Here is a 14,639-nt window from a genome sequence, read left to right on the forward strand (position 1 = left end):
ATGGAACCTTGGTCACCTCCCTAAACATGCAGAGCCAACGCCAACTCAACTGGCCTCTCGACATCATCAACTGCCCTGGACTGGTTAATCTAATTAAATGGACCCCTCGCAGCATTTCTGCCCATGGGGTTTCGATTGGCGATCTCTCGCAGCGAACTTGCGCCTAGCTGCTTTGGCTCAGGGACACGCTTCGGCTGGCCACTGGCACCGCCGGAATGGCGCAATTCTCACCATCGAAGGCGTTTCGATCCCTCGCCGCCAATCTGTCGGATGGCAGCACCAGCTCAAGCCCGCGCCTGAGTCACTTTCCGGTGGATAACAAAAGTGCAAAAAAGGCCCATTGGCCCCCTGGATCCCTTTTCTCAGGAGCTTGGATGTTTATTCCGGGCGTGCGTCTGTCACACATACATGCGTGGTGAAATGACGAGGCTCTGCTTGGGCTGAGATTGCATGTGTCTGGCTATCCGGCATCAACATCCTCATGTCAGCAAGCGCAAGTTTTCCGACGTCAAAATCCTGAGACGCGGTACTTTGCCGCAGGTGCTTGTGTCACACACCATTTGGTCCGCAGCATAATATTTCTTTGCATTGCTATTGATCAATCAAGAGGAGGACATGCAATGCGACATCATGGCTTTGAAGTTGTCACTCGAGCACTTGATGGCGACATGAAGCGCCGGTTGGATTTCAAATCAATTCTCACTCAGGAGGCCTCGACAAAAGTCGCCGAAGAGCCCGCTGATCTAAGGAGTCAGAAGCTAACTTCAGGCTCTACTTCGTATACTGGGCTGCGATTTATCCCTTTTGCCACGGGCCTTAAACGATGATATTGGGCGACGATAAGCCAGTTTATCACGAGACGGGGTCACATCCTTCAAAGGTCCATCTTAATCACCAAAGCCAACGGCTGATGATGAGCCCCAGAGTCGCACATGCTTTTGTCGCAACGTCCACAATCGAGCTCGTGCTAGGCTGCATGTCTCTGATGCATGTCTCTGATGCATTTCCCAACATAAGCGAGGGCAGCCGACTCTTTGTGCGGCCACACGTTTCGAGTCCTTGCGGTCTGGCCCCAGCGTCTCCCACACATTTCTGTGACATCTGCCGGAAAATCAGGTCATCGTATCTTTTAGCCCACCCTCTCGAGGAGGAAGATGAGTGCCCAGAGTGACTCAAATGCAAATACGGAGTATCTCGGATGGCTATCTCGGATGGGTATTTCGGACAGCTATCGTCTAGGCCCATTTCCGTGGTGTAAGCAGCAGTCTCGTAAACGGCTTACATGTCTTGGCAGCTTCTCGATCCATTCGTAGTTATCAGCGTAGTTGGTTGGCAGGAAGTCGAATCTCGAGGTTTTGTATACCGAGGCTCAGATCCTTTTTGAGCGACTTGATCTTGCCCGTTGAGATCTGCCAGGTCCTACCACTCCACTGGACCCCGTACCCTGCTTTCTATTCGCCCATTACTATCCCGAACCCGACGACGTAGCAATGAGTGTCTGAAAGGTAAAGGCCTCGACTCTTCGGTTGAAGGTTCCGCTTTAGCCTTGGCTAATCTGAAAATGTGACCCTGGGTCGGAAATCTGACCATATCAGCTGTTTCTCAGCTTTTTCACGCTCCAATTGGTTGTAAACTTCGAATATTGGATAACCTTGCAAAGACAATCAAGATACTTGAGTAAGCGGTTCCAATAAACCTTGATTGGTGTGGGTAGCACGCAGCAGGCCAGATTTGGAGTTGACGGTCGAAGTGACTAGCCAATGTTTCGGGTGGATGAAAGGAGATACGAGACACTGCCTTCTAAATTGCATCAACGCCGCAGAGCTTCCCTGCATGAGTCCCATCTTACACAACTAGACATAACCTCTAATCATCTTTCTCAGAAAGGACCGAGATGCTCTACGACCAAACCTGTAAAATAACAAGGCGAGCAGCATCCTGGAGGAGTTAGCACTTGGAGTTCCATATCGTGATGAAAGAATTGGATCTTCGGCCGGAAGTACATGTACCTTGATGACCTCAAACTTTACCAAGACCAGAAGTTATGTCAGTAGATTCACCATAGACGGCTATTTTAGAATTCTAATGACAAAGCTCGAGGTATTTGGGATATACAGTGTATCTCTCAGGCCGATTTCGAGGAGTGATCCCTTTACAAGCTCGAGTGACTGATGCTTTACTAGAGAATCTGAAAGGCCAAGCAGAGCGAAGCCGCGGACCAGTGTCTGCGGGTTGCGTATGGAGTTGGATACATATGTTGAATTCGTTTATGCGTATGTCTCAATGCTGCAGGCAGGTATCATGAGACAATGAGTATAGATAACGCCGTCACATTATCAACTTTGTTTTTTATATGCTATCCTAACTCTATCGATTATTAAAAGCTCAACGCTACCATAAAAGGGAAAGAATGCCAACTTGTTCGGCCAACTTGTTCCCTCTCAACGACATAGTTCCCAGAGAGGATTCATTATCTTAGCATAAACATAATCCAGGTGTTATCACTGAGTGCAACTCAATACCTGTGCTTCTTCTTAACGCAAGAAGCCACATGGGTGATTACGAAAACACCCTTCTCGGCATCATTAGACCAAGTCCCTTCGTAAAGTACGCCGTCCTTCGATTTGTATGATCCAGCGCCATGTCTCATACCATTGAAGCACAGCCCACGATACACTCCCCCATTCTTGTAAATAATATTCCCTCTACCTGTAAACTTCCCATTCTGCGTCTCTCCTTCATAAATTGACCCGTTACCAAAGTGACGAAACGTCGTTCCCTTTCCGCTAGCTTGACTGCTGTTCCAGGTTCCCTCCATCCAGTCTCCGTTTGCCCAACGCCAGACACCTTTCCCAAATGGCAGATTATTCTTCCATTGACCAGAGTAACTGGAGCCAGTTTTGCTATTCTTTTGGGTACCAGCTCCAGACTTTTGGCCAGCCTCGAACCAGCCGTCATAAATACGGCCGTCGCTCGTCCTCAGTTTTCCGTGGCCGGCCTTGACGCCTTTGGACCACATGCCGGCATATTCGGCCGTCTTGGTGGTATATTTCCCGTGCCCCGAATATATCCCATTATCCCACTCGCCTTCATACATGGTGCCGTCCTTGTATCTCATCACTCCTTTGCCATGAGGGACGTATACGGGAGGATGTTTGGAAGTCGTCGAAGTCTTGACGGCCGAGCCCGTGTATTTTCCCTGTTTTCCTCCCACGAATATTGTGTCGGAGATCTCCACGAGTGTCCGAGCCATGGGGGATGGTTTCGGGAGAATCATATGACTCTATAAGATCGGATGCCTTTCGAAGCGCTTACTCGAAGGTTACATAGATGGAGGTTTCGTTTGGAGTTTACAACTGAACATCAGTTTGTAACAAGAGAAAATGATTCCGACAAAGGGAATGTTATCTAGTAAAAGAAGCTGGTTTCGTCATTTCCTATTTCAGACAATCCTTTATCATGCGCATATGGCTGCCTGGAGATACATGCACTTCATCCACTCGGTACACTTATACATAACGGCAGGCGGCAAGGCTCCCAATCGAATCCAATTAATGTCAATTTCCTCGTCGTGAAAGGAATCGCTGAATATTGGGAATTTACACTGTGGCAGCACCAGTTGGGCCAAGCTTCCAATCAGGGGAGCAGTAATGCAGTTCTAACTACTGCATGACATGATCCTTGCAGCAGAGCGGTTAACCGATGGCGGTGGAATAACACACCGTTTACGTTTGAGGCAGGAGGACAAGGTGTCCTCTGAGGGGTATAATATGAGGCGGATCGGTGGCTGGCAGGCAGATGTGAAAAGATGAGGCTGAAGTTGTCTACTATTTCGAGTCACTGACAGTATGAGGAGGCATAGAGAAAGTCTTCCCTTTTGGAAGAGTCCGACGACGATGGTCTCCATGGCTGTCATCCTTCCACTCACAGAGGCATTGAACTGAAATGGCGTAATCTGTCATACAAATATCTGTGTTTTCAGCTCCGACACTCACTGCAACTTCTTTTAGGTCACTTTCTATCTCAACACCTATTGGTCATGTTCGATTCTTGTCACAGGTGTTCGCCCCCCGAATTTACAACACATTGTATTACACCCCGCGCGGGGCTGGCAAATATTATGTCGCTGAATTAACGTTAAAGTCTCCCTTTTATTGTCATCGGTCCACGTGGCGACGTTAAATGATGCCACACGGCCTTGCAGGAACTCTTCAAGGCTACCCTTCAGGCAAAACAATAGACATGTCCGCGTGTAGCGACTAATCATCAATTTCTTTTCTCAGACCTCAAAAGAGTCTGTTTATTTCGGTAGATCTGACCCTTCGAGAATGAAGTGGTTGCTACCTATTATAAAGTGGCAACATCAAGTCCCCTGGATCCTTAAAACGGGGAATGTGGATGTCTCGGCCGTTCTACCGCTCTTGTACTGTCTCAGAATAGCTTATATGATATCCTGCAGAAATACCACTCGAAAAATAACAAGCAATAATACTAATACACTACCGCTCCCACGTTTTGTAATTTACCAAATAGTGGCAACCGAATCTGATCGACTTTAGATGAAGTTGCACTCTTTCAGTTACAAGAATAAAGGTATTGGAGACAACCTGGGGAAGCTCTCCCTCTGATGCCTAGGATTTACATTCCTGTCTACCCGAACATATGGTCCAACAACATTTTGAGTTGTTAGGCCCTCAACGCCTGCTCTCATTCCAACATGAGACAGACTTCACGTTGACTAGTGACCGCCAGTTCTCTGGTATGAAGATCATTTAGCCTCAGACATAAATTTGCTCAGCTGATTGATGTCTCTCCGAACACCATGCAAAAATAGTAGTCGCAGTACTCGTAGTAATATTAAGCATCTCACGCCCGACGAAACGGTCCTTTCTCTCCAAAATAACCCACCACGATGAAGCCACCGTAATTCTTCTACAGTCCATTATGGAGACCAAAGAAGACACGCCGACTCGCTTTCCTGCTCTCTCCGCGGACGTATTTGCAGCCAGCGATTCCACCACCACAGAGAGTCCGCCTGTCAGTCCACGAACTCAGCTCCCTGCCTATGGCGACGAGAGAGAGCCTCCCAAATACCAGGAAGATGGATTAAGCAAAGATGAGGACGCCATCAACAAAGCGAAAACAAGAAGGACCCTATTTGTTCGACTTTTGTCGTCCATCTTCGTGACTGTGATAGTGTTGCTGGTTGTGGCGGCCGCGGTCGGGCGAATCTATGATAGGCAGGCCAGGGACAAGAAGTCGAAAGAAGAACAAAAGTGAGACCGCCTTTGCCCTTGTTAATATATGAGATAAGATGGACTTGCTGAGAGTTTAACCTAAGAGCCAATGATACGGAAATGGGAGTCAAAATCCAAGAAGGAAACGATACTCTTCTAGTGTCATTAACAGCCACTTCTGCGGCTCTGGTCTTTACCGTTGCAGCGACGGCCGTTCCATCTATTGCATAGATCTTAAATAACACCCAATTATCACTATTACACATTTCTTTTATTGTATGTACTTATTCGCAGTACAGTAATAATCGTCTAGTTTGAAATCATGAAAAATTGCTATCGGAGCCTTTGGATGGCTTCTTCGCATCAAACTTTAATAATACATCAATGAGCTGTTCGCCCGCCTTTTCAATGATCGCCACATTCAATAGTATTTCTTCCTATTCATGATTTGTATTGGTATTCAACTCTGCCCCCGTTCCCAAAAACTTCAGAAGACGCAGCGCAAGTACGTCTGGTGTCAAATCTTCTTGTTGTTCATTGCTGTCCTTAGTGCTACTTACAACACATGGTGCTTCATGAAGTTTCCAAGATTGATTGCAAAAGCTACATGCAGCCAAGCTTAGATGGTACGCCAAGAGTTTGGGGGCTGGGGACTTGCAAATCCTTCCCTCATCTTTACCGTCTCCATGGTCGGGATCCAAACTGCACAACCGAGGCTGGCCAGTGCAATACTCACAGATAGGTAAGAAAACTGGAGGATCTCACGCAACAGGAATTCGGACACGGAATTGGTTGAGGTGTGTGCATCATTTAGGTCCCATTCTCCCGCATGGAAGGTGGTTCCCCGACAATATGTATATACATACCTTAGTAGGTAGTACCTCTAATAGGGTGGTACGTTCTTCCTGTACAGGTCTACGGGGTCCCGTACATTAATCTGGTACGGGTCCCGAATACCTATGGGTCACCCCACAGCCCAGCGGCACGTTTATATAAACAACATCGAAGTCAGACAAATCGAATACAACGCTAAGAGCATTGAGAAGTTCATCCCCATGAGAATCATTTTCAGGATGTGCTCTCATTCTTCAATGTGATGTTATGAGGTGTTTACTATATCTATAGGATAGATAGAGAAAAGTCAAGTATCTAGTTATTCACGGCATAGTCCTCCTATATACAAACTTCGAGGATTTAATATCCCTCTTCATCGCTGATTATACTCCTCAGTTGTACTGTCCGTGATGGCAATGGTAGAAAGCTCTGAGGGCTAATAGATATGTCTGTAAATGTAACGAGTTCATATAACGTAGCATCAAACCAGAATGAAAAGAAACAAAGTTACATGACAAAATGTTGACAATATATGCAATGTAAAGCTCTCCTTGATACACCATCCTGTGGCAGTTGAGGGAAATGCCGGGCAGAATCCCGTCTTCGTCTTCTAGAGTAGGTACTGAAGTAGGATCCTTTCTCCTGGCCGTTCTATCGTCTCTGATACTGATGCGACATGAAACTATCTCTACAGAAGCAGGTAGCAAAATTCCGTTCGATATTTCACCACCTGAATTTGCTTGCATTTGCTAAATCGGCGTCATCGACAGCGGGTACGATCCATGAACCACATCCTTAAAAAGATACAGCAAATATTCCAGAATATACTGCTATTTCTTTCTCTCTGATTCACGAATTGTATTTAAAAGGAGGAATCAATTGAGCGACGATGAACGGGAATCAGCCGTTGCGTGGTCGAGAGGGAATTATCCGCCTACGTCATGTACATATATCATTACATGTAACTTGATTGAAACCCCCACGCTCCCTGTATCGTAATTTCCTCCAACCCCAACGGATTCACTCTCACAGTAATGTCGAATGGGTGTGCGGATGTTACCAACGCGGCCAAAGGATCTCGAGTGGAATGAGTTGGCGGGATTCGTATTGGTTGCCGACGCAAGACTCCTCACTTATACAACACTCACCATTTGCCACCTATCAATCAAGGAGCAGCCAACACGATCCTAGAACGAGGCTATGTAGAGAGGGGTTACAACTCAATATTATAAACTGCCTTGCCTTTCCCCATAATGCGCCTTCACACCTGTTCTGCGCCGACGGCAAGGCTGGGTGACACCCACGCATACGCTCACTTTCGTATGTCTATGAGTGCTATCATTCGCCATGTCTAGACTGAACGTTTGTCAATGTAAGGCGGGGTCAGAGTGGTATTGGGGGTGAAATTTAGAAATGTTACATCTAGAATCATCCATCTAATAAATTTGAATATCATCCTATATCAACCCACCAGTAGCTGCAAGTCTTGTGGCGCTGGCAGCCTTGCAATCCAATTCTTTTGAGCACCAGAAACTTTGGAGAACGATTTGATTACATGCGCCAAGATTAATATACATTACAGTTAGCTTGTCGGGAATCAAACAACGCAATGGAGCGACCAGTGCCCGGCCAGCGCGAGGTTGGCAACTCTCAATTTGGCAACAATACTACTATTCACCAAGACAACAATACTTTTAGCTTCCATCTACCACTACGACCAGCTCGACCTGCCATCCGCATTATTCCTTATCCACTCAATGAGGATCTTGTCGATCGCCCAGATATTATGGGAAAGGTCGATGCGCTTCTACCGCAGGCGCCACACACATACTGCAGTGCTGCTCTCTGGGGTCTAGGCGGATCAGGGTAGGTCCCAAATTCTTATCATTCAAATCCACGTATGGATGCGGCTATTAAAAGCGTCGAGAAAAACGCAAATTGCACTCAACTATGCGTATCAACGATGCAACAAAAGGGACTGTTCCGTCTTTTGGGTGCATGCCGACAGCGAGGCAACATTTTCGCAGGATTACAAAACAATAGCGCAGGCATTCGGCATAGACCAGCAACTCAAAGGCGAAGAGCTATATGCAGCTGTGTGCGATCAAATAGCGGCACAACCAGATTGGGTTCTTATTCTCGATAATACTGACGACTTACGGCAATTTGGTGTTGAGCAGGCGCCACAGCAGACAAACAGCTTATATCGATACATCCCTAAGGCGTCCACCGGGACAGTATTGTGGACTTCTCGCGATGCTCATATTGTAGGGACGCTCGTAGGTTCAACGCGAGGCATCGAGGTCGCCCGCATGAATTATGATGAGGCGGAAATTCTCTTGAAATTAGCAGGGAGCTTGGAGGTGGGAAGAGAAAAAATGGAAATCATTACCTTGTTAGAAGAACTCCAATGGCTTCCCTTGGCCATTATGCAAGCCGGGTCCTATATGAGACGGACATCAACATCGGCCAAGGAGTATTCATCTCTACTAGCGCAAAACAAGAAAAGATGGCAGCTTCTCAAAGAAGAGGAATTTGACAGGCATCGAAAGCCCTATGTTCCTAACAACGTCCTCGAAACGTTGAGCATCTCGATTGACCGCCTTAAACAAGACAGTGAGATTGCATACAACATTCTCCACGCCATCGCATACGTTTCCAACCAAAATATTCCGCACGAAATCATAACAACTATTCTCAAGCACTGCGATAACAGCCTAGTTGATCCAGAGAAGTTGGAGGCTGAGGCTACCAAAGCCATCATGCGTCTGAAAGAATTTTCTTTTCTTGGCGTGCACAGAACGGAGGACGGTGGTAGAAGCTACGAGATGCATAAACTCGTTCAGGAGGCAACACGATATGGCTTGAGTCTATGCAAGCCCAGCGTTCCTGATAACGTTTTCTCAAATAGGGAAGGCGAGCGGTATTTTTCTGGCATTGCAGTTCAGGCCATACTCGATCTTTTCCCGGATTCAGAACTGGGGACATGGTCGCAGTGTGAGAAATACTTGGCACATGCAGTGCAGACAGTATACTGGGCAGATTTAAACGACAAACGACACGAGACAAGCCTGCTCTTCTATAGAGTGTCCCTGTTTCTTCATGACTGTGGACGATGGAGCGAAAGAGAACTTGTGAATAAAAAGGGATTGGAATTCGATCGAGAAATCTGGGGAGAAAAGCATCCAGATACATTCATCAGCATGGAACACCTTGCGACAACGTACCGGATACAATGCCGGCATAAAGAGGCAGAGGCTCTGGAAGTCCAAATTCTTGACCTCAGACGAGAAACTCTCGGAAAGAAGCACCCGCATACCTTAATGAGTATGGAGAACCTTGCAACAACGCACTGGGCCCAGTGTCAGTACAAAGAATCAGAGGCTCTTGAAGTGCAAGTCCTTGACCTTCGGCGAGAAATTCTCGGAGATAAGCATCCAGATACAATTCAGACAATAGGAGCTCTTGGAATAATATACAGGGATCAAGGCCTGTATAAAAAGGCAGAGCCTCTTCTGGTTCAAGTCTTTGATCTTTCACGAGAAATTCTTGGAGACAAACATCTACGGGTAATATGGAGCATGGAAAGCCTGGGAATTACATACGGTCTACAAGGCCGATATAAGGAGGCGGAGGCTCTTCAAGTTCAAGTCTATGACCTCCGACGAGAAATTCTCGGAACTAGACATCCAGAGACGTTTCAGGGTATGTCGAATCTTTCATTAACATACTGGCGACAAGGCCGATATAAAGAGGCAGAGGCTCTTCAGCTTCAAGTCTTTAAGCTTCAACAAGAAATTCTCGGAGAAAGACACCCAGACACAATTCGGAGTATATCAAATCTTTCATCAATATATGGTAAACAAGGACGGCGTAAAGAGGCCGAGGCAGAGTCTATTCAAATTAAAGTCTTCAACTTTCGACGAGAAATTCTTGGAGATAAACATCCAGAGACAATATGGAGTATGGAATACCTTTCGTCAATATACGGTAAAAAAGGTCTGTATGAAGAGTCAGAGGCTCTAGCAGTTCAAGTACTAGATCTTCGACGGGAGAGTCTTGGGGAAGAGCATCCGGACACTATCAGGGTCATGCACAACCTTGCCTGTACCTGGAAGGGACAAGGCCGTCATGATGACGCCCTTGCACAAATGGGAAAGTGTGTGGAGTATAAACGCTCCGTATTAGGGCCAGAGCATCCAGAAACAGCCCTTTCGGTCAAAGTTCTCGAAACGTGGGAACGTGAGGATCATATTCTGGAATCGAACGAAATTGATAGCCAAAATGAGGAAACGGTGGGGGGGCCTCAGCAAGTGCAAACCAAAACGTCCAGATTACGAAAGATGGCAGACACATTGAACTGTTTTTAATAAAATTCGGTAGGCAAAATATGTTGTTAGCTTAAGTTATTTGCAAAGACCCCCCAAAAATATAAATAAAGATAAATAATAAAAAATTTTCTCATCTACTCGAGAATGCGCATTACACGTCTTACACCCCTTATGCATGCATCACGCGCTAGAACATGTTAAAGCTTCGCTGTGCGGGCCGAGTACAGCACAGCAATTATATCCCCTCATTTGATCCCCCCAAAGCTCTTCAAGCATCTCGAGGCAAATTTCCCATAACGGAGCTGAAAAAAAAGTATTCACTCTGCCAAACTTCACGCCATGCGTCTACTCCATACAAAAGAGCTGGACACTGGGGGGTTTGAGCTAAAAGAATTCGGCCAAGAAAATGTCCCGCCCTACGCCATTCTGTCGCACACTTGGGGTGAAGAAGAAGTCACCTTTCAAGACATGACTCTTGGTCGCTTTGCAAACAAGAAAGGCTACGACAAGATCAAAGGCTGTTGTATCCTGGCAAGGGCTAACGGATACGACTATGCCTGGGTAGACACCTGTTGCATCGACAAGACAAGCAGTGCTGAGCTGTCTGAGGCAATCAACTCCATGTACCAGTGGTACGTTGAAGCCGATGTCTGCTATGGCTTTCTTGCAGACGTGCCGTCCAAGGTTGCTTTTTCGGAGAGCAGGTGGTTTACCAGAGGGTGGACGCTTCAAGAATTGATTGCACCAGAGACGATGATCTTCTTAGATGAAGCATGGAACGAGTTGGGTACCAGAGAAAGCCTGAAACAAGAAATCTCCAAGCGCACCGGCATACCTATGAGCGTTCTCTCTGGTTCCAGTCTCGGGAGTGTAAGTGTTGCGCAAAAAATGTCATGGGCCTCTTCAAGGCAAACATCACGGTCTGAAGACCGAGCCTACTGTCTGATGGGCATATTTGGCATCAACATGCCATTATTATATGGCGAGGGGGACAGGGCCTTTATGAGGCTCCAAGAGGAGATCATGAAGGTGACGGACGACGACAGCATTTTCGCCTGGAGATCCAAAACCCAGCGCCACTCATCGCTATTGGCTACATCTCCAGATGCGTTTGAGCACTCCGGCAACATTGTCCGTAGGCGCACTGGCTGGCTTCCAGACAGCAGATCTTGGACAGTCAGTAACAAGGGTATTCGCCTAGAGCTATCTTATATGGGAGTAGGACACCAAGGACTGGGACTTGCCATACTGCATTGCGCAGAACGCAACAGAAAGAGACACGACTTTATTGCGATATACCTCAAAGATGTATCCCTTACCATGGAGAACTTTGAGAGAGTCTGGTGCGAACGGTACGAGTTGTTTGATCCCATGCCTTTTCGACCAAGTCAACGCCCTCAAAGATGGATAAACGTTCGGCAACACCGTCCAGTAACAACGCGAATGCGAAATCGTCACCAGATAGGAAGCGCAAGTATTGCCGCGCCGGGGCAACCCCCGCCGAACCCTCGTGATGACCCTGATTGGGGTCTGTTCGATGCGACGATAAATTTTATCAACGGTTCGTCAACACCGCCGCCAGTGAATTGGAATTCTGGAGAGCAGCCTTCGCTCCTCGACATGGCAAAGGCAGGGCGCGTGTTGGAGACGCAATGGCTACTTGCAGAGCGTTCCACCAAGCCCGATCAGAAGGATAGGAGTGGACGAACTGCTCTGTCATATGCAGCGGCTAATGGGCATGCCAAGATTGTATGGCTGCTCCTAATGCGGCGTGATGTCAAGCCAGATGAGAAGGATTCAGGCGGACGAACGCCTCTGTCTCATGCGGCTAAAGAGGGTCATGCTGAAGTTGTCTGGCTCCTCTTGACCCGAGGGGATATCGATATCCACTCAAAGGATAATAAAGGCCAGACACCACTATTCCATGCAGCGGCAAACGGGCGCAAAACCATCATATCAATGTTGTTGGCTCGCGGAGAGTCCCAGCATCACTTGAGAGACGATTCCGGGAGGACGCCGCTCTCGTATGCGTCAGAAGGGGGACACGAAGCCGCTGTAGAGATGTTCCTCGACCGAAGCGATATGGACGCAGATGCAAGAGACGATCAGGGACTAACTCCTCTCGCCTATGCCGCCTTTAACGGACACTATTCGGTCACCATCATGTTGATTGAGCAGGGAGCCGATATCGACTCACAGGATAATCATCGTCAGACGCCGCTGTGGTTAGCAACTCAGAAGGGCCATGAGAGGATTGTCGATTTACTCCTCAATAACGGGGCCAATATGGAGATTAAGGGCTACGATGGTAGCACGCCGCTTTTATCTGCAGTTTGTCTAGGGCGGGATGACATTATGCAGCTGCTCATCGACAAAGGCGCAGATTTAAATACGACGAATGAATACGGCGAAACACCGCTCATTAGGGCCATCAGAGATGAACATGCGGCTATGGCCAAAATATTGATTGAAAAGGGTGCCAAAGTCGATGTGAAAGACAAGTACCACACAACTGCGCTGCAGTATGCATCTGAGAAGGGATACCATGACATTGTTCAACTGCTAGGCCACAACGGTGCTTAACAATGGGGGCAATTATGGTTAGTACAACGTTGATACAAACAAGGTAAATAATTCGAAGTGACGAAATATTGATTTTACTGCTCAAAAGAGGTGCCAGACTATGGTCGCGGATAGAGTAGGGCGGCTGATGGAACACCTATACACTTGGGAGCCAGCGTGATAGCATTGTTCAGCTACATAGAAATACTCGGCGGTTGATAGGCAGCCCACTGAAGAGAGATAGAGTCTTTCAGAAACAATGTGATTGCATTCTTTGACCATGAACAGTGTTCTCTGGAGCATAGCATCGTACCTGCCAACGTTGATCCCGGTTGATCCTGGACTCGAGGCCGATCATTCATCGTGAATGAGAACAAACGATGCCAAGCTATTTTATTTAATTCAACGTTCGAACATTAAATGATGTACAAGATATTGCTTCGTATTAGACTTGAACAGTCGAACCATGGTGCTTCAAAGTGTCACTTAATATTCGTCCACGGGATATTCCCGTCCAATGATCAAACGACTCTCCCATGGTGATACTTGCCTTCTTCAGAGCTTTTGCCCAAGTATGAGTATTGAAGACATCGCGGCCAACAGCGACACTAACCACTTATATCCCCTCGTACATAATCTTTTATCCTCCCTTCACAAATCTTATACCATGAGCCAACTCTCCACCTGACTAAGTCCTAGATCCTACATACATGGGCACAGCCACGATGCCTACCCAACACGCCAATCACAGTCGTCCTTTCCCTTGCTCAAACGTCCGATATAAAGCAAGTTAAACACGTTGGTTTTCAGTGAAGTAGCTGAATAATCTCCAGTATGAGACTTGTTTTCCAGGGGGCTCTCTTCGGAGAGTTCCGTTCGCAGAACTTGTACCCCAATTGGGAGCCTTCACTTTTTGTCACTCGGTTCGAGTGAGCTCTGTTGCACTCTTTTTTTTCTTTGGATCGTCCGTTTTTATCCCATTATCATAGCATAGAACACCATGGGTTACATGTATGGAAATATCAGGTACCTACTCATAGCTATCTCCTTAGACCCGGCCATAAAAAATATGGCCTCAGAGACTCCAAATCCACAAGACAAGAATATAGCTAATAATCTATATCAACAAATCAGTCAATAATGTAAACTTCCTCCAAAAGCACTGGACAACATCCCATAACAAGCAATGATGATGCTGTACACAAGCCTTGCACCAGCCTGCTTACAGCTACAGCCCTGGATGTGACTCACCACCCCAGCTCTACTCAGCCAATCACAGTCCAAATCTTGTTACAACAACACCCCTTATAAAGTAAATTAAACGAGCTGATTTTCAGTGAAGTAGCTTAAGAACTCTCCAAAAATGAGACATAGTTGGAAATGGGCGATCTTCGTCCCGTATCTAGTTCATCTACCCCATTCGGGGACTTCACTTTTTGTCACTCTGTTCGAGTAACGTCTGTTGCATTCTTTTTTTTATTTTATCTCTATCTGTCTTTCTATATGACAGGTTATATGTATGTAGATGCATTAGTAGATACTTTCGTAGACTTGGCCTTATTTTTACAACATCGGAGTCTCTCTCTACATTCATATCCACAAACTTGGAGTATATATGCCTAAATCTCTATCATCACGCCGATTTCCAACTTTCACTGTAAATCCATCCAGACGC

The 14,639-nt window shown here is 46.7% G+C and overlaps 4 protein-coding genes across 4 annotated transcripts; 3 read left to right on the forward strand and 1 right to left on the reverse strand.

Moving 5' to 3' along the window:
• Window positions 1-2,515: 2,515 nt before the first annotated feature.
• Window positions 2,516-3,253, reverse strand: T069G_05740 (MORN repeat domain-containing protein; the record flags this gene model as incomplete). The annotated part of the gene is made up of 1 exon (XM_056172950.1): window positions 2,516-3,253. One exon carries the CDS (start codon window positions 3,251-3,253, stop codon window positions 2,516-2,518), a length of 738 nt encoding a protein of 245 aa, XP_056029808.1.
• Window positions 3,254-4,944: 1,691 nt separating this feature from the next.
• Window positions 4,945-5,280, forward strand: T069G_05741 (uncharacterized protein; the record flags this gene model as incomplete). Its single annotated transcript, XM_056172951.1, has 1 exon — window positions 4,945-5,280. The coding sequence occupies one exon, from the start codon at window positions 4,945-4,947 to the stop codon at window positions 5,278-5,280; it is 336 nt and encodes a 111-aa protein (XP_056029809.1).
• Window positions 5,281-7,680: 2,400 nt separating this feature from the next.
• T069G_05742 (tetratricopeptide repeat domain-containing protein) lies at window positions 7,681-10,441 on the forward strand (the record flags this gene model as incomplete). Its single annotated transcript, XM_056172952.1, has 3 exons — window positions 7,681-7,937; window positions 7,999-10,159; window positions 10,232-10,441. The coding sequence occupies 3 exons, from the start codon at window positions 7,681-7,683 to the stop codon at window positions 10,439-10,441; spliced, it is 2,628 nt and encodes an 875-aa protein (XP_056029810.1).
• Window positions 10,442-10,741: 300 nt separating this feature from the next.
• On the forward strand, window positions 10,742-12,985 carry T069G_05743 (ankyrin repeats (3 copies) domain-containing protein; the record flags this gene model as incomplete). Its single annotated transcript, XM_056172953.1, has 2 exons — window positions 10,742-11,930; window positions 11,985-12,985. The coding sequence occupies 2 exons, from the start codon at window positions 10,742-10,744 to the stop codon at window positions 12,983-12,985; spliced, it is 2,190 nt and encodes a 729-aa protein (XP_056029811.1).
• Window positions 12,986-14,639: the final 1,654 nt, after the last annotated feature.

This window comes from Trichoderma breve, chromosome 3, assembly GCF_028502605.1.
Source record: "Trichoderma breve strain T069 chromosome 3, whole genome shotgun sequence".
Taxonomy (NCBI): domain Eukaryota; kingdom Fungi; phylum Ascomycota; class Sordariomycetes; order Hypocreales; family Hypocreaceae; genus Trichoderma; species Trichoderma breve.